Below are 26,370 nucleotides of genomic sequence, written 5' to 3' on the forward strand. Positions count from 1 at the left end.
AACAAGTGGATGGCTATATATGTAATATTAAATTATTATATGTGATAAGCTATAGTAATATGAATAATGTCGTTAATAACTCTATGTGATAAATAATATTAGAATCATTCCCTTCAATATCAATATATCGGAAGATCTGTGCATTTGGGATTTGTATAGTATATCTTTTTAGTTGTTAGTGGAAATGTTATTTATTTCTGTTTTCATTATTCCCCATCTGATCAAATTTTATAAGAACTTCATAGGAAAAGATTATATTTTAGAAGTTTCTTATGAAGGGAAGTAAAGAATTATTTCATACTTGATAGCACTCTATCTATTCTCTTCCTTACTAGACATGATAATTGCTGAAATTGTCTTCTCAAAATATTTTGGATTCTTATAGGGAGGCTCTTGGTCTCAGTTAATTTGGCTCTTATTTACCTCTGGCAATAAAATCAGGTGATAACATAACTTTTGTTCTGTCTTGGTTTGCTAACTTTTCAGAGAAGTAATATACTCTTTAATGATCCTATCAATTACATTTATTTACTTTGCTCTTCGTTAGGTATTAAATAAGTCGAAATGATGGGTAGTGCTGAAATGTACAAGTTGCTCACTTAATTCAATCTGTTTCGTACAGATGGACTTTCTCAGTCTTGATCTTTCACTTGTTCAATAAAGAATAAGAGCTTACTTGTTTTCAAAAGTGTAACACTGAAAAAACTTGTAACTATCACAACGTGTGCTGGATAAAATTTCAGGCTAATCTGGGCGCATCGATTGTCCATATTTTCAAAGGACAGCTTACAAACAATTTCAACGTTTGTGATATGTGTAGGTTTTTTATTTGTTACCACTGTTAGTTTTATTGCCTGAATTTATTCATTTCTTTGAATTTCTATGTTCGGGTGTATCAATTTGAAAATATGATTGAGCTTTTAATAGCCATTTTTCCCACTTATTTCAAATGTTTTAAATTGAAATAACTCCGAGTCGAAGTTATTATCGTCACTTTTTGATGTGTATTTTGTTCATTCCCTTAGTAGTTTGTGCAGCGTGAACGGAAAGTACTAAAATCAAAGAACAAAAGATTGTTATTCATTGTTGGATAGATGTATCTGGAGCTTTAATATTGAGGCATGCATGTCACTTCAAGTTTCATGATTTATGAACAGCGAAGTCTTGCTTCATAGTGTTTCATGCACTGGTCAGCTTTAGATATTCTCAGTTCCAAGTACTGCTCCTTATGCACATTCTTTGGTTGCTCTGGTTTGATATATTCCTACATGGAGTGCCGTGATGTAAAATGGTTGAAGAAAGTAATAAGGTGGGAATCGATGAATTCTTTTACAAACTTTCCAAAATTTTCGATTAGCCACAACTAGAAGTGGTTAATAATAAACAACGTCAGAGAAAAAAAAAGTGACTTTCTGAAAACATCTAAGGCTGATGTTGTATTCATGTGTTTTTTATCACTTTGATTTTTTATCATTTGTTTTGATATTTTTTGATATCGTGATTATATTTCACTTCCATACCTTGTCTACCGGTGATCAAAATGTTACTATGGTTGAGATTTGATCTATAATTTTAAAACCTAATTGGGAAAAACCCATATGAATGAGATTAGTATTAGGTTATCGTTCCAAGGTTTGGTATATTCTCGATAACTTCATGTCTTAATTTCTACGTCATTTCTTTCCTCATATTCTAGTACTTTCCATTTTCTTATTGGATTTCCTTGGGATGAAATATATGTTTTTGCATTGGCGCTGACAGAACTGTGAACAAGGATTAATAAGGTCTTATCTATTATGCTTAGTACCACAATACCAGTGAAAGTTCGCATTCTTTTCGTATGTGTTTCTACGTGATTTCACGAATAAAAAGGTCGGGTGTGACATATGAAGTGGTTCTTAGCTTTTAATTTCTATCGAAGAGCTCGGTGTTCAGGTGCTTAATTCTCTGGGTATCTTCTATTTCAGACCCACTTCAATTTGACGAATTTCGGGCCGGGTAAAGTTTAGAACAATGTGTTTACTGGCATTTGGGCTACCCTGATACTTTGATTTCCGCACTGATGTTTTACGGTTCTTGTCTACTGATGAGGTGCTGCAAATGATCAGAAGCGTCAATGTTTGACTGTTCAGAGTTTTTTTTTTTTTTTTTTTTAATCATGGAAACAATAAACATGGTTTTCTTGAAGATATGTAGGTGATAATTTGAGATCATTATTTAGAATGAGGATTGTCTAAATGATTAGACAATACAAGAGGCACTGCGAAATATGACCGGTGCGGGTAGTAATGAAGTGTGGAGTGTGCAGTTGGTGAGTTCAGCCACAAATACGGTTGGTTCGTACGTGGTAATAAAGTTCCAGATGAAATTCAGGTACCCTTTAGTCGACTGTCAATTCGACATATTTGTCAATCACTGCATTTCATCTCTTGGTTCAAGAGTATTAGCAGAAAGGAAGCGCTTCCTATTAACTTTTTGGAACCTCTAACATATATTGTGGATAAACTCATAAACTTTTCTATGGTTTGCTTTAAAGTGAGAAAATCTGCATTCTAAAACACTGTTCTTGAAAAAACCGATCTAAAAATATACTCAGTCTTAGCTCTTCTGAAATTGGTCAATATATCTATTTCAATTTTTTCATTTTCAAGTTCCAGTTTTTCATTTACTTATGTGAAGCACCTATTGATATGCTGCGGATTTAATTGGTAAATAGCGTAAATAGCTTAGGAGTTCCTTGTAGAACAATTGGTTCTGAATGAATTGGTCGTGATTTTCGTGATGCTTCTGCAAATTTGGACTTCATCCTGGTATTACTGAACAGGAAATTGGTATCGTAAAAGCTAATCATGTTAATCCCAGTTGGGAAAACAATTCGCCAAAACAAATGCAGTTTAAAATTCTAATTGCCTTGTTCAGTTTATTAATTAGAAACTTATGAGCTTCTCATGTACTAACATTTTTGAAGTGTTTGAAGGGATTTTTTACAGTTCATTCTAACGCCATGTCAAAACAAAAAAGGAAAGAATTTGTGGGAAGCGGTCTATCAGAAAGTTTTATGTGTTTGCTCATCAATATCTTCTGGACGTGAAGAGCTTACTTCGTGGGATTTTTCGTTTTTTCCAGATAAACTCACCTACAGGTTCAGAAACATATAATTTCATTTCTTTGACATAAACTCTTTATATATTATGAGTGAATTTTTATTGGGGTAAATGTTTTCATTTCGTATTTACCACTTAAATTCATTTCAATGAAGAAGGCAGTTTTATGTTCAACTCTAGAGGACTATATCCTCGTTCTTGGATATATTATTCAATTCTGGAGTTTAATTTCATTTTATGCTTTCGACAAGTCTCACCAGTCATACCGAATAATTATGAGATAACTCTTTATATATACAAAGACTTATTTCAGGATAGCTCATCGCCAATCACTCTTTTCATAACTGATGCTGAGAATTAGCCTAATGTTGATTGCTACTGTTACATTTACATTTCGGATGTAAAAAATGGTGCAGTGAAAATGTTTGTAAATCGGATATTTTTGAAGAGAATGATGGGTCGTCGCTAGGTTAATCGTTAATTTAAATTTTAAAAATCTTTGAATACAAAGTGAAAAGTGAGCAAACACTACAGTGAAAGGAATGTATCTTAAGCATATAATAAATTACATGCAATCTACCTATTCGATTGGTGTATTGACTCGTAATACTTTGCATGCTTCTTGCTGTACCAGATTTGATCCCTGCGGCACTGGTGATGATATTTGGATTCCCTTATTGATAAAAGGAAATTTTGAAAAAAAATTAATGAAAAGTTCTAAGAAATCTTTTACTTATTATAATGACAACTGTAAGAACTGTAAGAATGATTGACTTTTGACACTATTACTGTTATTTCCTTAGCGGTTGGTTGTTTAATCATTTTTGGCAAAGATACACAAGAAAAAGTTAAATCCTTAATACTTCATTCTTGTTTAGTACAAAAGACAGCGATCTTTTCACTTTAATGGATGCTTGTGTTAACTTCTGCTTTTGCAGATGAAAATGCCGTTCAACAACAGCTTGGTATTGCTGTTTCAGTTGAAACGTTAATCACTGCAAAGACAAAAGTCACTAGTTGTATGGAATATGTTCTAGTTTGTATGGAATATGTCCTATTGTGTAGTTTGGCTGAATTTGTCATGTGTTATATCTTTTCAGGCGATATACTCGGATTTTTGGTGATCAGGGACATGCTTTACCAACTATATGTGCTTATTCACTAACTAGATAGAGAGAATGGGATCCTTAAAGGATAAATTAGGAAACAGTCAGAATCATTATTAATAGAATAGCGCAATGTGAGATGTACAACAATAATAAATGAGTTGAAAATTATTGCAAATAAATGCAGTGAGTCTGCGATTGGAAATGTTTGCGATTAGAAAATGCTTTTGTAAGTAAAACAGCAGTGCCAAATGGAAAATTGAATGGGTTTCTGAAATTCAGCTGGGTCAGGTAACTTTCCCATAAGACTTTAAACAGAAAAATTGCAGAGGATTTCATGAAATGCCACGGAAATAGAATATATTGAAACATTACAATAATTTGTGCTTCTACAAATGTCTCCCACTTAATTGATTTGTTGCATTAACTGGAATTTAATGAATGTTACAGTGTCTGAGGTAATTCATCTTTCAGCTATTTCTCATCCTTGTTTCCAGTTACTATGCTCATCTTTAGTGATTTAATTATTAGGAACCAATTCACATATAAATATTTTCGGTTTGGTAATTAATATTCATTAGTAATGAACTATTCCTCTACGCAACTCATCCACAGGATTTTATCATACTATGCTTGTTGTAAACCAATCCGATACAAAAACTATTATCATTGCATTACGCAATTCCGCCGGATAGCAAATCTGTCACCACTTCTTTCATTCGGTTAGTATGACTACTGGGATTTCTTTCACGGTACCAATTGCTAAGGACCTATTATTCAACTTCTAAGATTGATTCGACCATAGCATTACTTGAGATTGCCCTATAACATCTACTGACATTAAATCCTTTGTTAACCAGTAAACTTCAGACTACTTGTCTGTAATATAATTGTCTGTAATATAACACAAAGTAAGAGTTTTTTGAACCTTTAGCGGTGATCCAAAAGCATGGTTGTTGCAAATTTCGAATATTACGAAACACAAATTAAAATAATTTCATGTAAGAATCAATGGTATGAATTGTATCTAAATATTGTCAAGATAAACAATATTATGAATCATTTAATCAATTTCTCATCCCTTGTTCAGCCATTTGCTCATGCGTTTTTTTTTGCTTATGTTGATCAAACTAATTTCCCATCTTTTTTTTTGTTCATTACCATCCTTAATGGCTAGAAAGTGAATTATTTAATGTCCTGCATAAAAAGAGGATCTCCAATAGTGTTAGAAATATTGCTTTTAATATACTAACATGTCATCAATGACTTTAATATACCAAAAAAAAAGAGAGAAGTGATAATACTATAACAATAAGCTAAGGAGAAACTTCAGCCTTGGTCACAATAAAACTACCCAAATTAATGGTCTTCAGCAAACCACAAATTCAAAGAAAATTATTAACGATAATAAGAATAAAGGATCATTTGCATTCCGTAACAAAGATCATTGGGATCATAAGTTCAACAGCAAATGGAATGTTTGAGAAAAAATAACGCATACTTCAATTGTCTTCAAAAGAACATGCAACAAATAATTATAACAGAAAGAAGCTATTACATTTTAATTGCAAAAGTTGCACAAAACTGCACTGTGTTGCGTGAAATACGATGTACAAATCTACTGGATCAAAAAAAAAGAAAACTGACCTATTATAATTAATTCAATAACTTAATTAGCAGATCAAAAAGATGAGTTTTACTTTTCTATAAAGAGACCAAAATAGTTAACTCAAAGTAACAGAAATTCAAGAATTTCTAACTTTATTTGATACTGGCTCATAATTATCCTTTATATCGAAGAAATTAGCAAATGAATTAAAGTTCGAAGAAATCAAAAGAGAAATTTAAAAAATTTCCTCTTTTGGTAACAAAATTCCGAAGTCTGTCGGATTGCCAAACTAGAAATCAGAGTAAGAACCTTGAAAACAAGAATCACAATTCTTAAAGCTTTTGTGTTACATTATTTAACAGATAAACTATAAACAGTTAGATCGAATTATGTAATTTGTCACTTAAAATATTCCGAGAACAGTCTATGAGAAAGGAGAATATTGAAAATAGCCCGATATATTTACTTAACCTGTCTGACTTCATTCAGCCAAATGAAATTCATAACACCGTATCAGAATTCTGCTTGATTCTCACAAAAATTGGTCTTATGATAGGTAGAAGTGAACGGATAATTTTTTTTTTTTTTTTGGTAGTTTTAGCAAAAAACTGATCCATACCAAACTAGATATAGCTCCTAAAAAAGTTAAATCGATAAAAATGGCTGATATTATTTTTTAAATAGGGATCGATTCTACAAATTAGAATTCATAAGCAGATAGGAACAATCTAATTCATGATCTTAAACAGACACTAGAACGATTTAAATATCAAATCTATTCGCCATGGGAACAAAAATCAAGTTGAGAACTATTGTGGTCTATGCTTTGCTCATTTAAAATCGTTAATGAAACTACTTTAGGAAGAAAAATACCTAACTACTTCAACACTATATAATTAAGTTGTAATAAATTACAATCCAATACAACTGAAAAGATATACTGAAATGGACGAAGTTGGTACCATTCACTATTTACCTCACTATGAAGTAACAACTTTTGTGAAAAGCCACAGCAAAATTAAGAATCGTTTAAGACTCTTCAGTTCACCTTGCATCGTGGAAAATTTTAAAAATTTTGTTATTTTTAAGTGAGGATTACTGATATCGGGGGGGATTCGTTGGATGTTAATATCTGGGAGTAGATGTTAATAATAAGAATTCCTTTATCAATAGAAGCAACAATACAATAAATTTGGTAGAGAAGAACTGAAGTACAATAGCGAAAATCCTTTTTTGTGGTCGAACTGCCCCTTAGTTCAACTCTCCTGGTTCTTGGTAAAAACACTGAACATGAGTGACCTTCTTATATAGATAGCAAGGATATATATATACAAAATACATGACTTATAATAAGTTAACCTGCCGAAAGAGTAATCGATCTAACAAAGAGCCGTTGACCTGGTTTACAAGTAAATCTAACAAGCCGCAAAGTACATCAGTTAAGCAAAAGTTATTAACCTCGTAGATTCAAGCATAATTTACATTTAACAGCGATAAAATAATGAGGTCAACTAAATTAGTTGATATCATGTAAACAATGTTGTATGAAAGGTTTACAGCCTAAACATAAGATTGGGAACGAAGTTTAAGGTATAAACATTATTTTGCAAATTCATAGAATATATTTCTTATTCATATTTCCTTGTTCCGTATAATATTTTAGAGTTCCAAGATATTAAAATCTGCGACACCTTGAATTATCAACGATATACTATGTCGCAGGACCGATTATTCTCCCAGGATGACGAAAATCTTGATAACGATATTTTTTTAAAAAAAGGATTTGAAAAGGCACTTTTGCAGCTGAAACCGCCTCCGCCAGAATGAAACTATACTCAAGTTTTTTGGTTAACGAATATTTAAGGACAATTAACCGAAAACAATATAGTATGTTAATGTTCTCAAAGAGTTTCATTTAAAATGATATCATCTTAACCGTCATCCAGAAATTTATGAAAGCGAAATTGCCTTAGATCAATTATCAACTAAAGGAACTGAAGAAGCACTCAACATAATTATAAATAAATCTACTTTTAAAAAAGCTTAATAAACGCAAGAGAATTTCTTTCAAATGAGAAAGAAATCATTACAAGTATCGAGAAGAGGTAAATCAATTTAAGAAAATCCTTGGTGTTAACTAGAGTCCCAAAAGTTTTTCCCAAAATGTTTCATCTAAAAACCATAGAATGAAAGAGGTCTAACAAAAAGAACAATCTACCACTTATAATGTCTCAATATAATACATTCAGATTCTTCATTTCAATTATGATACAATTCAAATTATTTCTTCAAAATTTGTGAAAAAATTCTTGAAATCCGTCCATAAGCAAAGAAGGTAAAGATACATAGGAATCTTAAACAAGTGAACGGACCAGCAAGCGTAAAGGAATTACTGCGATTTGCAATATACTTCGAAACAAATGCAACACCATGTCTTCACAGATGTATCAAGTGTTTTGTATTAGCTTATTTGAAGTCATATATACAAGTTTGTAAAATGATTTGGTGTTGTCTATGGGCGAAATCATATATATATATATATATATATATACAGATTTCTAAAATGAAAAAAAAAAAGTTTCATGCAGAAATGAGTTGCACTAGTTTTGTTATGCACTGAAAATGATTGGAATCATTCAGTCAGTGTTTCCAGTCATTTCGAGCTACAAAAGTAGTGGGGATCTTGTGTCAATCTAATCGTTTCCCATATTGTTATTTTTATTATTTAGTTCAACTTGCTTGCTCACTTTGAGAATTGATAAAAAATGTCTGTGACATCAATGAGGACAGTAGGTGGACAAAACTTTGTCTACTATCACCGTGCGATAATAAAAGAAAGCATTGATGAATATAAAAACAGAGTACAGACAGTAAGATTACTATGAAAATAGATGATTCTGTTATAATGAGCATAGAGAAAAATAGAATGGTTCTCGCTATTCATTTCAAAATGCAAGGCTTCAAATGCAAAATGTAAAGCATTAATTTTACAATGTTTATAAAGATAAAAAATCAGTTTTTTTTATGATAATTAATAAACTTAAAAAAATCTAACATTTTGCCTTATTGCTTTTCATTACGATCATAATTTTTCTGTTTTGATAATTAAGAGGTGCAGATAAAAGCTATAAAATATTAAAGAAGTGGCATGATTTATGCATTTTTAACATGTTTTTAAAGGTGAAATGAGTTCTTCCTGGTTTGAAGATTTCTTTTTTTTGTGTGGCATTAAAGCCGTATGCATGTACATGAACATTCCTCGCTAAATTAATTTATGATTTAAATTTTTCTTTTAGATACGAAGTAATGACATGGGGAATAGATTGATAACTTCCAACTCAGCATTTCAAAGTAATATTGATTATTTTTTACTATACAACTTTATTAAATTTTGAAAATCATGTTTTTATAAAACTCACTGCTTTATTCATAAAAATTGTTTTATAGATGAAATGTTATTAGAACAGAAAGCTCATTTTATTTTTTTATTAACGGACAGAAAACTTCGTTTCTCTTTATTACATGAAATGAAGCAGGTTTGCAGATGTTTTGATTTTGTAATTGATTTATAAATGGTTTGTAAGAACTAAAACATCTTCGATTTATGCTAAATCCCATCAATTAAAAGTATTATTATACTTCGATTGGAATTACTAGCAACGCTTATCGGAGTACGAGCAGTTCAATTTATAATAAGTCAGAATTCGAAAATGTATTGGTAACCATATGACCAACTTCAGTTGTATGCTTCCAGAACCATTATTGATTTGTACAAAAGTGAGTAGAGAAAATAATAAAGCATATTTCTTGTTTTGTTATAATCCGGCTGATATTGCAACAAAGAGACTATTCTCAATAAAACTTCAGAAATATGAACACTATGAATCACAGTTAAAAACGAAGAAATATAACTGACTATCATTGGGATACTATTTCGATGGAGAATATGGAATGCAGAAAAGAATGAATAATATGAAAATGAAGAAATTATCGCAAAGATTACTAAAGAAGTTCAAATGGAAGTTCATTCGTTCTACTGAAATGTTAAGATTACTGAGAACTGCATGAAGTCGAAAATTCATAAACTTTATAGTAAAGAAAAATAATGTTTATCTACCAAACAAAACACCATAAACCTCAAATTCTTCCCCAACGTTCTAGTTTTTCTAGTCCATATGTCGCGAATCTCAAAATGATTTATGCTAAATATGTCTGGACAATAAAATATTTGTGTTACAAATATAACTGATGAACTATTTAGCTAATTTCTTATCCATTTTCCTTACCTCTCCAAAAGTTAAATTATCGGAAACCAGTACGTACACAAATGTTTCCAATATGATAACCAATGATGTTTCAATCGTTGTGCTATAATCAGACCTTTCTTTACGAAGTTTTTTATAAGAATGTTTCTTGTAAAACACTCTTACTCTCTCCCCCTCTTTCTTCCTCTTTATATATTTATTTTATTTATAAGAGGGTAAAAAGAGGAATAAAATGATTACTTCTCAATCTTCTTGTCCTGTTATACTCGCCAATAAAAATTATCCCAAGTATTTCGTGCTATTCCACACTATTAAATCAACTATTTTCGTGCTATTCCACACTATTAGTAAAAAATCAACTACAGCGATTGACCCTATTAGTCATAAACCACTCAGAACTGTTTTATAATGCCCAGGAAGAAATCCTCTTCCAAAGGAGATAACCAACCTTTGTCGGAAAACCGAAAAAATATTTATTACACACACTTATTTATTACACAATAAATGTGAATCGATACAGTATACAGTATACAGCCGAATAACTGCTAATGATTCATCACTATAAACCAATTCGTTATTCCTTTATTATATTCCATTTTTTGAAATAATGAATCCTTTATCTAAACCTGAAATTGTAAATGCACATCTGTCTCCATTGTAAATGTTAATCTGTCAAGCCAGCCCACTTCTTAGATCTTTAAAAATCTTCTCTGATCAGTTAATTAAAAAAGGATCGATGGCAGCCTTCTCTTCCTCCTACTCAACAGTACCATTTACTCCTTTGCTGTTTCAATTATTCGACTGTATACTGTATCTATTCACATTTATAAAGAAAATAAACGATATCTGGTTCGATCTCGCTCGCAGATAAGAAGCAAAAGTTCAAGTTCTACAGACTTAAAGTAAGTCAAGTGAACTTAATTAACCTAAATTATCTACTCTTCTGATCAAAAAGTTACTTCAAATTCACGACAACCTTCACTAATTATTATATTTATCAAACCAAAGCTTTATCAAAACAAAAATAAAATTCACAATAATTTATTCTATTTTTCATCCAATTCATATGTAAATCCTTCTAACTCAAGTTTATATGCCTTAAACGCCTGATAAACCAATACCTTAAATACTTGGTAAATTATTTTAATATTTTGGTACTTTTTGGTAAATTAATTGACATGGAAATGTATATAGCTAAGTTTATATTTAATGCTTTTTTTGCTTGTGTTACTTATTCCTTCTTCTATCATACTTATCTACTCTGCACGAGGAGCCTTTATTTCGACAACAACTATGCTTTCCCAGATTGCGACTCAATCAATTTTCATTATAACATCGAAAAATCATTAGTAATCAAGAAATCTTTATCTATTGACTAATAACTGCCATATAATATTATTACCACTCTTATAGAAAGAATAAACATTACAATAATTGTATCTCTAAATAACAAATTATTCAAATCATGGAAGCTCCATAATTCTTGTAGAATTAGGATTTATAAAAAGATGCATTGTCAGCAATCTCGTTCAATGGATATAACGCAAAAGGCATCGAATTATCATACCAAGGCTAAAACCTGATTCAATTTGAAGAGAAAATAACATTCGATCAATGCAAAAATAATTGTTGAACGTTATAAATTTATTTGAGATATATTTTCTTTCTCGTTGTAACATATTCTTTCTCTACATTCTCTTGCTATATCTCACTATTAACATTCAGGAAATGAGATCATACGAGGAGGAATTTCTATAAGGAAACTCCAACGTTCGCGGATGAATCACTTTGCTGTTTATTTTATATTTTGATCAATGAATGACGCCACACACAAACGCGAGTGACTTTTTCAATCGATTTTTCCAAACTTTCTCAACTAAGAAGATAGCATGCAACATCAATGACTTCCGAGATTGTTTTCTTTCAGAGGTCGCAATATGTAGAGATTAAATTCTGTGAAGCAGACGAGCCTCGGAGAAGCATCATGACCGGTCGCGAAAGTTCAACACGACCAATTCAGAGCAATCACAGAAGCTTTAGCAACTATAAGGACAGTTCTTAATTAACTCGATTGTCTGAACTAACAGTTATCGTTTTAAGATTCCTCTCGTCCAAGAAACAACTACGAATCATTTCTAGTTGGTTGTGATGTGTGATAAAAATTGATTATATAAATAACAACGACTGTTCATGGGGCTAGTTGTTCTTTTACACAGTACATTTTTTAGATGAACTAGAAAGCAACAAGCGAACTTGGATGGAAGAAGGTCAAAATTATTGTTCGATGTCTTACAATCAATTAGTTCCCTGAATCCAGTGAAACCACTACATCTTAGTTACATTTAACAAATCACTGAAGTGTTTTCAATCCTCATAAATCAACGAAAAGAGATTGATTTCCTTCACAATACCGCCTGATATCAGACAATCATACATTAGGCAACCAACGTTTCGGAAGTTGAATGAATAAAACTACGAAGATTTGTTTCCTTTACCGGAGTTCTCACTAATAAAATACTTTTTCAAATATCTCTTTATATTGGAAATGATTCTACAAACAACAGGATTAGAAATTCCTTCCAAAAATTCTCGGATTATGAAATACAGGTTTCTTTGTTGCACGAATTTTTTCTTGTTGGTAAAATAAATATGTTTCAGTCTTTCAGAAATTTAAAATGAAGGCTTAAAAACAAACCGCCTTTTCGTTAACTTGAATTATTTTTTTAAAAAGAAAAAAAAAACTCGAATTCGAATTACTATTTGAAGAGAAAAACAAGCAATTTTTATAGAATTTATGATGTAATTTTTTATGAATTTATCCTCAGTTAAATTCATAGATAAAGGGCGTAGAAACACACCTCAAAATTGCAACTATTCCAGAAGGCATAACTTTACCAGACTGGATGAAACGAGCGCCCATTATCAGTGTAAGGCCAGAACTAACGGCTGTAAAATAGATTATTAAAAGTACAGAAGTAATAAAATAAATCGTGTAATAAGATATAAAAATAGCGGTTGTACTTGGTAACTGTTAAAATGCAATGCCTAAAAATTCACGTAACTAAGTTGGTAACTAATGAGTAGACCACCATGATATATGTATCTTCGGTCAATTTATTTCGTCTCGTAAATATTTTCTTTATGATAATGGTCTCAAGTTGGATAATAAAAGAAAATTACTAAACTGAAGAATGGATCTCAACCTAGTAAAGCAAAACAATTCTTCAGTGAAAGGCCTTTTGTTTAGAAATGACTAGCTATTTAAACTTTCTGTGCTTCCTATAAAATCCCTCTAATCTTGATGTTGACAATTCGAGTTTCTAAGTGGGACTAATGAAGGTTAAGCAAGACCTACCTAAAAGCATGGAGTTGTTGTTGAATTGAGCACCAAAACCTGCAATACCTCCAAAAACAAGTCCAGCTGCCAGCGATGCGGTACTGCCTGAATGGAACCAAAAAACTTACTCCTTCTTAAAACCAAATTTCCCCTCCACTGTTACTGAAGTTGCTAAATAAACGTAGCAATCATAAAGACCTGAGGAATAATCAATTAATGTTTGTTAATAGCCATAATGATATAATACTAATCGGAAAGGTATTAAAATTACCTGCTTTCAAGTAACCAACGAAACCGCCAACTATGATAATGCCTGCATAGATGAGACCTACCGAATCGCCCATTTTCATATCTGAAATATATGTTGTTATCTTTATGTAATTCTCATTCATTAAAAAACGAAATTGATAAATAGAAACATCAACGAAAAATGAAATACGAAGGAACAATGCTACAGAAGCGATAGCATTTGCAGCGGTGATAACACTGCGACAAAGTAGGAATTATGAAGAGAAGTAGAGAATATAGAAAACCGTTACCTTGACCTGAGTGACATCTCCGCCAAGTTTACGACTTAGAAAACTAGCAATCTCACACCGATTCTTAAGTTCCCACCGCCCCTTCAAATGCAATATTTTATTGCATGCAACGAGCAGTGCAATACAGATCGCGCTGTGTGCGGAATAGAGAGAAAAGAATGCAAGCGGCCCTTCTTTTGCTTAAATCGCACTTCTTAGCACCAACTTTTCCCTTATTTCTATGTGGAATTTATTCTATCATTTCTCAGGTAAGTATATCTTGCAGGACTTCTAAAGAAGTCATCATCCACAAAATATTTTGGGAAGTATTTGTTAGACTCATCTTCCTTTTAAAACGTAGAGAGTTAAACCATTAAACTATCTATCCATCTTTATTTCTTTCTATCGGAGAACAGTTGGAGCATAAGTTTTCACTTTCTTATTTCCTCTCATTTTAGTGTAAAACATAAATGAAGTGAAAGTGAAGGTTTCATGCAAGATCTATAAAAGAGTGACTGTGACTTGTTTGCACTTTGTTTTAAAGTTTAATTAGACCAGAAACTGATGGATCATTAAAGTTGGAAAATGTACTGGCAAAAAAGAGAACATTTTCAGATGGGAAATGATTTTACTCGTTCTGTAAAATTTTATTAAAAAAATAAAAAACGAAACGAAATAAAAACTAGTCATATAATTTTTGGGTTTTTAACAAAATTCTGTGGATTTAATTAAATTTTCAGCCAGTTATGAAAATCTCTTTATTAACTTTCACCATGCACAATATCTATTGCTAAAGTAAATTCACTGGCTAATTAGTTATAATAATGAAGTCCTTTATTCATCCATCAGTCTATAGTACTATTTTCATTTCCAGAAAATTCTGATCGGGAATTTTCAACTTTACGAGACAGTTAATAAAAAAGAACGAACGGTTGGAATGAAGAAATTTAAAATTTTAGTTGTAGTCACTGTGAAGAAAACGAATTTTTCAAGATCTTTCCAAAAATTTTGCCAGGAAATTCTTGGAGATTCAAATCAAACAACGCTTTTTAGAAAGCATTTTCTGAAAAGATACTAGTGTCTTTGCTTTTGTTTATCTTAAATTTGAAAATTCCGAATAATTTCAACAAAGGAAAATATAACATTCATTATAAAGGCGTAATTTAGAATGCAGTTTAGAAGTTATTGGTTATATCGGTAGACAGGCGACCTTCATGTCCCAGAAGGAATGTTGAAGAGATGGTGCCACCCCGTTGAGATCTGTTCTAAATTATTACATGCATGCACATACACATACACATGCATATACACACACACGCACATACACATGCACATACATACATACATATGCACATGCACATGCATACACATACACATGCACATACCAAGATAGAAATTTTCACATTTGTTACAGATTGGAGATGTTGATACTATTTTCGTCATATGTTTTCAAATGCGGTAAACAGGGCATGCCTTAGCTCATTTCTGGATAGGCTGACGCAGATTCTGACGCAAATGACTGTTACGACACTAACAATTCGCGTTCTGTCTCTCACTCTCAAATCGTTTTTGACTTTAATTGTTATGATAACAACATACCAAAATTCCTCAATTTTTCCTTTCATTGAAGAAAAAAAAATAGAAAATGGAACTGGCTGATTTTTATTGGGACTAGATGAATTGATAACAAATTATTTTATCAGATAGTACTTATCAGCAGATATATCGTTGTATTTTGTTAATTTGTGGAAGACACAAATGCAAGAAAATAAAAAGTATCGAATGCAGTTACGCTTCATTTTGGGACTATAAGACATTTTAAATAGCATTTCATTTCGGAATATAAAATGTTTTTAATCTTTCATTTAATCACAAATTTTCTTTTACTAAAAAATATAACTTTAAATACTATCAAGATTTTTGTATTTCTTTCTTGTTCTCATTCCTTGCTTTTTCTTTAGTAATTTTCTGCAGTATAACAAATATTTTTACATTTTCGAAATCTTACCAAAAAAAAATTTTCATCTCGAAGTCTTTTTAATTGACCAGTCTTTTGATATAAGTCTAATTCTACATTATTTATCATATATTTAATTTGTTACTTTCAAATAGACTTTTTTTTTCCTTCTACTGATTCTCAAGACAATTTTGAGAACTTTTTCTGCCTTTTATGCTAAGATTTCTTTCTATGTGCTTTTATCATGGATCTTAGGTATTTCTTTCCACTTTCTGCTGCCTGTTACTTTGGAATTTGCTTTAAGATATATTTGATTTTAATAACTGTTCCTGATAAAAATATCGAGAAACTGTTGATAAAGAGATAAACATTGGTTTTTCTCTCTAATCAAAGCTAGAAAATTTTCTGAAGCTGAAATTAGCACCTCTAATTTTCATCATGTACACAGTGTTCCATGGACTATATCAGGTTTGTTATCCTTACGATAACTAAAGTTATTAGCAATAATAATAATAATAATGTTATGAAAAAATGTCAATAAGCGCGAGAGGTATTTTTCTGTTAAATGAAAAGTTTTGAAGTAACATTTCAAAGTAAAAAAAAAAAAAAAAAAACAAGATAATAAAAATGATAGTCCCTTAACATTTATTTCGAATTTAAATTTGTGACGATTTTATTTTCAAATGAAAGTTATCAATTTGTAATCTTTATCTGTTATCAGATTAGTTTTTTAGCGGGCGCTACTTACCTTTAATTGAGTTGTTAGAGGTTTCATAAACATTTAATTTGGGTTCATTTTATGATACGCATAAATGAAACAATACTTTTAATTTCTATTTACTTTATAAATAAGAGTTTTAAATTGTAACCTTATTCGTAGTGTAAGTCACACTTACAAATTACTGTTTTACGCTTTTAAAACATCTTAGCCACGCATTTGTTTTCATTCCTTATTTTTTCTTTTGATTCACATCTTCAAAGAGCTTCTTTTGAAGCTCTTCGAAGATGCGAATTTATTATTATTTATTTCCGGAAATCGGCTTATTTTGTTAGTTGTTGTTTAATTTCAGAATTTGTATGCTCGAAATATATGACGCATAAGGACGGATTACTGATTGTTTCTAATATGCTCTCTAGAACTATTCATTCTTTCTGAAGCTTCAAATAACTTGTATGGTAGCTTCTTTTATTTGAAGTTAACAAACAAACGTGAATATGTGCGTTTTCTAAAAAAGTGCGCAAGTCCTACTTCCAACAAGATGATATCATATTTGAAGATTGCTTGATTCGAATCTAAAAAATTGAGCCACTGAATGTCGATAAGCTGCTCAGCACTACGTCAAACTGTACCGCCATCAACTAGAAGTTCAGGACATGAATTAACAAATGGAACTTTCGGTTTTGGTGATACATCGAGTAACAGTGTAGATTCATTGATAGCACCCGAACGGGATGATCTAGATTTCCGAATTCAACAACGATTGGAAGCATCCCGACAAGGAATGTTGCAGCTGGAAGCGCTTCGCAGCAAACACCAAAAATTGATGCAGGTTAGTATTGTTCTGTTGTTTTTGATCTTTGATTCAAGTACTTGATACGAATTCGAATTTTCATCTCTGAATAATTCTTTAAAAAAGTGAAAGAATGGAACCTATGAATTTTAGTAGATATAACATTAATAAAGGAAATAAACTTAATTTGTGATAAATATGATTTGGTTTCAAGATAAGAAATTATATTTTACATTCGGTGAACCAGATCTTTGGCCATTGCAGATAACAGATAATTATATTGACGTAAATTATATTGTGATTAAAACTAACTGTGTTTAGGGAAAACTGGTCCAAAATTCTGGATAAAGAAGTAATTGTAATTTAACATTCTTCATTAGACTAAATTTTACAGGAAATTATTTGTCTTCAACCGCATTTGCTATAAGCGCTGTCATGTTAAGAAATAGAAAGAGGACAGGAGATATTGGCATGAAACTATTTCAAAATTTTTTAACTTTAAATTCCACTGTAAATTTAGGGAAAATTGTTCCAAAAGTAAAAATTTTTCAGGATAAATTAACATCCGTTAAAACATCCGTTATCATCTGATCATGGTGCACGTATTTAAATTAATTTTAATTGTTTAAATGAAATTTAATTGTTCTTTTTTCTCTCTTCAGGAAATGCGTATTCGCTTACCGCATAGAATTAATGGAGAGCAATCAAGCGATGGTTCCGAAAAGCATAAACAATCATCAGCTTTAAATGTTCAAACTGAGGTTAGCACTACTTTTGATTTTTTAGTCTTTCACTCAAAAGATTCTAGAAAAATGAGACAATAGGATGTAATGGGCCGTTGATTAAAAGATAAGAACTTGGAAAATATCTTTTCTCAGATTCATTGTTAGTGTCCTTTGTCATTTATTCATAACGTCGAAAAGAACTGATAATATAATTGCAGACATTTAAATTCTAAATTCTTTACTTCGCTCAGGACTTTGTAAAGCAAGACATTAATGAATTTATTTCATACCAATTTTACAAAAGACTCCGTATTTCAAGAGTTTTGTGGCATTTCTCGGGAGATTCTATTTATTGACCTCATTCACTTTGATCACGGAAAAGACTATCTTTTAATTATCTAATGATATCAATATTAATTCATTGTTCACTTTTTCTTGGCTGTCTGTGTATTTGTTCAGCTTTGATTATAGTCTATCTGTTTTGATATGATAGTATGACAATAATGCTATGACATTATCACTAAATAAATTTATATTTTAAATCTTTCTGTACCCTATATATATTACTCGGAATTTCCCATTCTTGTGATACTGACCTCATTTATATTGTAGCAATTTTATAGTGGTCATGGAAGTGATCAGTTGGTCTGATCTGATGATAAACTAGAAACAGTGCACGAAGGGTGTCATATTTCATAACTGAATTATTTGATAATGAAATTATATGATATAATACTGCAGGGTCATCTCCTTAAATTTCTTTTATTTCTTCAAAGACTGTTATCTTTTGCGGGATGTCAACTTATTGTAGCTTTGTGTGAAATAGAAGTTAGGAATGTCCCACCATTTGTATTAAATTATAAAAGAGAAAGGACAAAAAATTGGTTGTAAAGCTCAAAAAAAAAAAAAACAAAAAAACAAAACAAAAAAACAAAAGCAAAAAATGCTATTAATTAAGTCTGAAATAAGAGAGATTACTTCTGTTAACTCTTCCTTAAGTTCCTTGATGCGTTATCAAGGAACGTAACGATTAATAATGTAAGGTAGCAGATGATCAAAAATTATACCCAGAATGAATTTCAAGACCCGAAGATCAAAAAAAAATAAATCGCTGAATCATTACTCGAACATATAGTATCTTGTGAATGAGTAATCAACAAATTTTTATGTTCAGATCAAGTTGAATGATTTACGATGCGACAGTCCGGTGAGCTGTTGTGTAAGTCATCGATCGTCTGTTAGCATGGATTCCGGATGTGTTTCACTGTCTTCTGACTTTAGGTACCAATAGAAATACAAAAACACTTCTGTCCACCGCGGATATTCTAAATTTTGCCTGCAACAAACATAAAAGATATTCAAAAACTCAAAAATTATATTATTTTGGACTAAAAATAAAACTGAAGATAACTTTTGATAAGTGAACGCATTTGCATATATTCCAATAGATGTGATTTCCGGTGTATTTGCAGCAGTCAATCACCAATATCTTCTAATACAAATCAAAAATTTTCTCTGGAAGATCAACAAAAGAAAATTGAACAGAATGTGATCACCGCTGAAATTGAAAATGATGAAAACCCACAAGTTGTGGTGAATTTTTATATATTCTTTAATCAGTTTATTTATCAATTTCCTTGCTAAGTTTTATTTCATTTTAAATAAAACAGTTTTTATTTGTCGTTCTGTATGTTCTTACCCATATCGGAGCTTATTATTTCAAATTATCATAGGGTTAACTCTACTAAACCACGCATTTTCACCTTTATTTTGATTTTTTTCCATATTTTTTTAGGCTACGGCAATAGAAAGTACTACAGCATTGCGTTACAATGGAACAAAACATTGCAAGAACTGGCCAAGATCAAAGTCAATGTGTTTCAATTATCTGGATGAAAATACCACTGTTATTGATTCGCTTTCATTCTCACAGATCACTCCGCCACCAATTCATCGAAAATTTTTTACGATTGGAAAGTTAGAAAGTGTTCAGGTAAAGTACTAAGAAAACTTTTTCGAGAATATTGGGTATTTTAGCAGTTTTTTATTGATGTTATTTCACAGATGTGACCTAGCAAAACTTGGACTGTAACATAGATATGATATTCAAAGATAGATTTCTAATTAATTCTTATTTCAAACTCTTATTACTTGATCTATTTTCCTGAGTTGTGTTGAGTTGTTAAGATAATTTATTATTTTACAGCCATAAAAATTAAGAACTGAAAACGAAAGCAGCAATTAATTCCAGATTCACCGCCCATCTCTGACCACGAGTTGTGTTGATATCCATTCTCCAATAACGATGCAAAGGGATCAATCACCGACACGTTTTCCGGTTAATCAGTCATCGTTGCTGTATGCCAAACCAATTGCTATACCGTTATCTTCAAAAATACCGACGTCTCCATACATGAGACTTAGAAATTCTAAAGTTCGTTGTGCTAATTCTTAGATATTTTTTAAAGCATAATGCTACGAAACTGATCAAAACTGCAATTTTTTTCAAAAATTTTCAAAGCTTTTAGAAATCGTTGCAAAATTCTCGAATTACACCACATCACGAGAGTCAGTCAATTTTCCATGCAAGTCGAGTATTCGTAGATCGTTCTCCTCGCACTATAAAGTGTGGAAAGCAGTGCGTAAACAGTGAAAAGTACGATGCCAATGAAGAAAGTCCACGACTGCTTCGCGCACAACCTGCCGTCGTTCTTAGCAGGCGAGGAGATCTCCATAAAATATGCTTTTAAAAATTTCTCTTGATGAATGGCAACATTTAAGTAATTTCCAAGCATGGTAATTACCAGATCGGATTTTGGAATCACCTGATAAATGCTGAAGAAAGAGCGGATACCTTTAAGTTCAGAGATAAAATCTCTAAAACGCCATAAATCATCCATTTTTCATCTTTACTATTTTGTAGACAGCAAAGTTATGTGCATTCGAATAAAGGTTCACCATGTGAGTTGCGGAAAGTACATCAAATCGAAGGTCTCAATTCACTGTCTAATGTCACTGTTCTGGAATACCATCAACAGTTCAATCGGTAAACAATTTGGCAATTGTTTACGTCTCATATCTTTTTAATTCAAAAATGTCACTTATTGCAGAATACTTAACTTTGAAGTTCGCAAATAAGCCATAATGCATAGGATGGTACACAGGTCATTTTTTTCAACTATGAACTGTTATCATCGAAAAAAGTTGATAACTTCCAGTTGTAAAAGCTCGAAGAGTTCAGAAACAATAGTACCTGACCGAACTCATCGTCGAAAGAAGGAGAAAGACTGGAAGGAATCTGAAAATTTGTAGAAATTAAGGAAGTTGTGATATTGTGTGGAGCCATTCATTACTGTAAAGTTCTGTCCTTTTTCACCTTGAATTCTGGTATTCTTAGCACGACAACGTTAGCAAAGTATTAATTACACTAGTTCGATGTGTTAAATAAAATCTATCTGCGATATATTGCAAAATTTCCCGCTATAAATCTAACTGATGCAGTATCAGTGGATCGAAAACCGGCTATTACAACGCTGCCACAGTCCGTTATTTGTGAAATATAGCGCAATTCATAATGATCGCAAATCTATCTAAGTATTGATAAGCCATAAGGAAAACAAAACCAGCTGAATTGACTGAGTACCAGGTTGCGTAAAATGTTTTAGCTCATGTGTCACCAGTGAATTTCATCGGAATCTCAAGTGTATTTCTAAGAATGCACAGACTTTTGAAATACTACGGCAGTGCAGTTATGACAATAACTGATAAAATTTCTAAATGTTAATGAAACACTTTACATAAGAACAGTGAAGCTATGCAAACATAGATGAAAAAATGTAAAATACGTGTAACATTATTGTGAATCGTTTTGAAATCAAAAAAGCAACGATGACAGAAGTATTAGAAAGTGTTTATTGTCATCAAGAAAATTGTCTTCTGATTACAAGACTTCAGAAAATGATGCAGAAGTCGTTGTGATCACGAAAATTTTATCAGATATGTAACGGAATCTCTTCCCGATAAGTTTGTTTCATAAGAAACTCTGTCATTTACTATCGTCTTGTTTCTCGTCCTTGTGTCTCCGTTTCATGTGATCGTATAGGAATGTACTATGCAAAAACAGTTTGTTGCAACGATCGCACTAGAAATGAGTTTTGGAAATAAAATTTTTTTCTTAAAAAATTAGAATTAGTTTCGGGTTACGATAAATTAAATTTTAGGAAATCCCTGAAACTTCTACAATATGAAGCTTTTATAAAGCAGAAAATGTGCTTCAGAAAAAAACTGAATAATAACCTTGAACAAGGAATTTATTGTCTCCGGTCCATTGACAATTTCCTTTCGTAATTTTGAATTCTCTGTACTTATAAACTTCAGCTGATTTTGTAACTCTTCCACTTCCTTCACAAGTTCCGCTTGTGTTTTCTGAAAATACAATAACACAAAAGTTAACTGAATCTAATTTTCTACAACCTGAAACTTTTAGCTTTCTCTATGTTTTATAAGACCACTGCATACGTACGCTGAAAAAAAAAAAAAACGCAATTAATGAAAGAATAAAGGTCAGGTAACAAAGATCTATGCAATAAAAAAAGGTTCAAATGTTGAACCAATCAAAAGAATACTGCCATTGCCATTTAAATTGTTCATCGAACAGAGTTTGACTCAGATGTTGTGTTCGCTTCAGCGCAATTGTTACACTAATGTTGCGCTAAGTGCAAATGAAGCTTACAATACATTCCATATTAATTACTGAGAATATCATTGTGTTAATCATAGAACTAGTCTAGCTTTATCAATTACCGCATCATGTCAAACAAGTTATCTGCAGTTCAATTCTAATTAATGAAAAAGTATGACGACCAGAAATTTAGAAAAGGCAAATATGGATAGTCAAATAAACTGGTCAGGTCCTCAAGCTGCCTGCTGACAGTAATTCCATACATATTTGCTTTCGAATATTGCATTTTTTAAACATACCGCAGTTCTTTTTTTCCATTCGAAATACGAAATGATAAAATTATTAAATACAAAATGATAAACTCACATGAAATGATAAAATTATTAAATACAAAATGATAAACTCACATGAAATGATAAAATTATTAAATACAAAATGATAAACTCACATGAAATGATAAAATTATTAAAATATTTGAACTTACCAAAATGTATTCAATTTGCAACTGAGCTATTCGATATATTTTTAATAATCTTTCAATAGTACAATCGTCGTCCTTAACGAAAATTTTTTTAAAACAATCACTAACACACAATATTATGGTTGACACAAAAACCAGTTTTCTATTTTATTTTAATTTCATTTGAAATTATTCGTTTATGATATATTGCTCTTTCCCTGTTAACCTGTTTGTAAAATTTATTGCAAAAAGGTAGATTGACTAAAATTTTAGAATCAAATTTGAGTTCCAAAAAACTTTGCTTTAAGCAAGTGTTTTGAAACTTTTTTCGATCTTTTAAAAACATATAAAAATTTTTTTCAAATTAATTTTTACCGTTTCATCAATTTTACTCATTACAACGGATGGTAATGCTCTTTGGAGAATATCGTAACTACCAATACCTTCTTCCAAAAGATTTAAACTTATTTCATCTGAAAACATTAAGAGTTTATCTAATTGGTCAACGATCAAAACTTTTCGTTATTTCTTTAAAGTAATGAAAAGCTGAAATTGAGCAGTAAAAAAGCAAACATCTTACTAAATCATCGAACAAATTTCAAAAGTACAACTGAAGCAAATGCAACTTGCCAATAAACTTCCAGTCCGGTTTACAGTGGTTATTAAGCATAATTACACGGTGCCTCACATTCTAAACACAAGTTGTTTTGGTCATCGCCAATAAAACAGTGATGCTCTTAGGAGGTCATCTCATAGGAAAAAACGATATTGTCATGGTTACCTTGATATTGCATCGATAGCAGGTGAGTACGAGAAAAGGAAAATACTTGCAAATTTACGCATTTCAATGAATTTATTGATTTTAATAACTAGCCAATAGGCCATTCACATAGCAACGTCGACCCGTTAGCGTTTATTTGGAGAGTTGGATTAAAAAAGAATCTGAATAAAATAATGTATAAACCTTTACGGTAAATTCGCTGATTGGAAAAATCATCGAAACACGTCATACTGATGTGAGCATTAGAATTTTGATCTATGTCAAATATATCTATGTAGTATTTGTTGGCGAATATCCTAAAATCATTCAGCTTGTGATGTCTTTGGTTTTTAGATTTTACTTATTTACATCAGTTAGTTTTTGAGTAACCGTAAAGTTGGCTGGAGTCTAGGGTTGTTGAGTAAACTTATTTCAGATCTCTCCTTGTTTTCAATTTCCTTAGAAGTTTGATAATTTTGTTTTCAGTTTAACGACCAGAGAATAGAATGCTTTCTCTGGAGAAAACTGTTTTTTTATTGACAACACTGATTGAATCCAAAAATATTCTTAAAATTATATTCTAAATTTTATAGTAGGAAGAAAAAAATTCATGTACAATAGACTTTGTTGATACAATATTCTCTATTAATTCATTACAAATAGTAATATTTATGATGTATTCAACTGCGATGTATTCTGAAACCCGTAAAATATGAATAGCACGCTTTTATTACTCCTCTCTCATTTTATCTTATATGTTGTTTGTTTTACCCAAACATTTAACTTGACTTTGATTTGATTCCATTTTATTTAAAGAAATCATTTAATCCAATTTTCCAACAATTCATAAACCTGTCATACCCAAAGTTACAAAGATAGTGAAGAAATGATGGGTGTAATGAAAATTTCCTTTAGACGTTAGTTTACAGAGTGAATTTTGCAGAAAGTTGTGTATCTCATAAGTTTTGACTTATTGAAAAATTCTGGGCATCAACTACCCTTAACTTATCATGCAATGCAAATAATTTATTCCTAATACATTAAACTGTGTTGCTATTCCTCATGCCTTTTTAATAAGGTCAAAGGGTAGTCAAGTTTCTTAGATTTTAATTTGAATTAATACAGGAGCTATATTTGTGCAGTACTATTGGCACGATTTAATGCACTTGAGCAACGCCATATTGGCTTATAGACCAGTCGTTATTCATATCTGCTATTTGTTTCATCTATTTAATTAATCAAATTTTATTTTGGTGGTTGAATGGAAGTAAAACAGTGGATATACTGGACCTCTTACCTGATAATAAGATGAATATTGTGTCAACATAATTATAAGTGATACTTGTTAAGATGAAAAGATGTTTGCATACTAATAAAGTCATGATCTTGACAATGCCAGGAAACGGTTGCTGCCACTTATTTGACTTTTTCTGCCATTCATAAAAATAAAAATTCAACGTCAACAATGCCAATTGAAGTAAGTGTATATTATATTATATAATGACATGTAAAGAACTATCTGTTCTTATTGCAGTTTGCCTGATCATTTCAAGTGCATGCATATACAATGGTTTTATGACAATGATTATGTAAACAATACAAATGTGTTTCACTAAACACGGAAGCAAATGAAGAAAAGGTACCGCTCAGTTCCAATATGATAACCAGGTACGGGTCTCCCACTCCACTGCTGGAATCAGAGGTCAGGTACAGACGAGTACATTCCCGTACAGACTGTCACAGACATGAGAAAGACAAACGAGGAAGTATCTGATCTTAGGGTCACGATAATATACAAAGAAAATGGCCTGAAACAGAGTGAGTCTTACCTGTTCTATTCTCGTAAATAAAGCTAGCTTAATATTTGCTTTGTTTTTTTCGGTAATTGTTTAAGTGTCTCTGCAAAATGTATTAGTGCCTTTGGTTTTATTCATCGTTTAGTAGAACATTTTACTTTATGCTTTCGATTTCTTGTCTTTTGCTACGAACGATTTGATAAACGATGATATATACCAACCTAATTTCATTCTACTGTGATTTCCAGAACATCGATAAGTTCTTTTTCTTCAAGTAAGAGTTAAAATAATTCAACTAAGAATTTCTGAAGCAATCTTTTAGTAACTCTTAATTCATTCAAGCATTTATTGGAATATTTCGAAATGATTTTTTTACCAATTCGATAGTTTCTAAAAGACAAATCTCCTTGGCATCGTATCCGTGGAGAACTTTTACTCTATCTCAAAGTTTGCATACATCAAAACATAATTATGTTCTGCTTGAAACTGATTCTTGAAAAAAAGGCTGGATAAACACCGTCAATATTAAGAGTGAATCTGA

General features: G+C 31.3%; 4 protein-coding genes across 5 annotated transcripts; 2 read left to right on the forward strand and 2 right to left on the reverse strand.

The window, feature by feature from the left end:
• Nucleotides 1-2,520: 2,520 nt before the first annotated feature.
• Bm7235 (Uncharacterized protein) lies at nt 2,521-3,448 on the forward strand (the record flags this gene model as incomplete). The annotated part of the gene is made up of 3 exons (XM_043080468.1): nt 2,521-2,535; nt 2,991-3,142; nt 3,418-3,448. 3 exons carry the CDS (start codon nt 2,521-2,523, stop codon nt 3,446-3,448), a joined length of 198 nt encoding a protein of 65 aa, XP_042936402.1.
• An 8,165-nt stretch (nt 3,449-11,613) lies between these two features.
• On the reverse strand, nt 11,614-15,382 carry Bm12905 (Uncharacterized protein; the record flags this gene model as incomplete). Its single annotated transcript, XM_001901249.2, has 6 exons — nt 11,614-11,656; nt 12,943-13,030; nt 13,440-13,526; nt 13,693-13,773; nt 13,961-13,966; nt 15,325-15,382. The coding sequence occupies 6 exons, from the start codon at nt 15,380-15,382 to the stop codon at nt 11,614-11,616; spliced, it is 363 nt and encodes a 120-aa protein (XP_001901284.2).
• A 1,827-nt stretch (nt 15,383-17,209) lies between these two features.
• Nucleotides 17,210-21,444, forward strand: Bm12906 (Uncharacterized protein; the record flags this gene model as incomplete). The annotated part of the gene is made up of 9 exons (XM_001901250.2): nt 17,210-17,446; nt 18,070-18,168; nt 19,307-19,413; nt 19,605-19,725; nt 19,928-20,125; nt 20,384-20,566; nt 20,661-20,788; nt 21,056-21,178; nt 21,351-21,444. 9 exons carry the CDS (start codon nt 17,210-17,212, stop codon nt 21,442-21,444), a joined length of 1,290 nt encoding a protein of 429 aa, XP_001901285.2.
• Nucleotides 21,445-22,177: 733 nt separating this feature from the next.
• Bm1883 (Uncharacterized protein) lies at nt 22,178-23,756 on the reverse strand (the record flags this gene model as incomplete). 2 transcript variants are annotated; one of them, XM_043080469.1, is made up of 4 exons in its annotated part: nt 22,178-22,273; nt 22,429-22,557; nt 23,298-23,369; nt 23,649-23,756. In XM_043080469.1, the coding sequence occupies 4 exons, from the start codon at nt 23,754-23,756 to the stop codon at nt 22,178-22,180; spliced, it is 405 nt and encodes a 134-aa protein (XP_042936403.1). The 2 variants fall into 2 exon arrangements, with proteins under 2 accessions (XP_042936403.1, XP_042936404.1); XM_043080470.1 differs by having other exon boundaries at nt 23,649-23,669.
• Between the last annotated feature and the right edge of the window lie 2,614 nt (nt 23,757-26,370).

The sequence above is a fragment of the Brugia malayi genome (assembly GCF_000002995.4).
Source record: "Brugia malayi strain FR3 genome assembly, contig: Bm_v4_Chr3_scaffold_001, whole genome shotgun sequence".
NCBI lineage: Eukaryota > Metazoa > Nematoda > Chromadorea > Rhabditida > Onchocercidae > Brugia > Brugia malayi.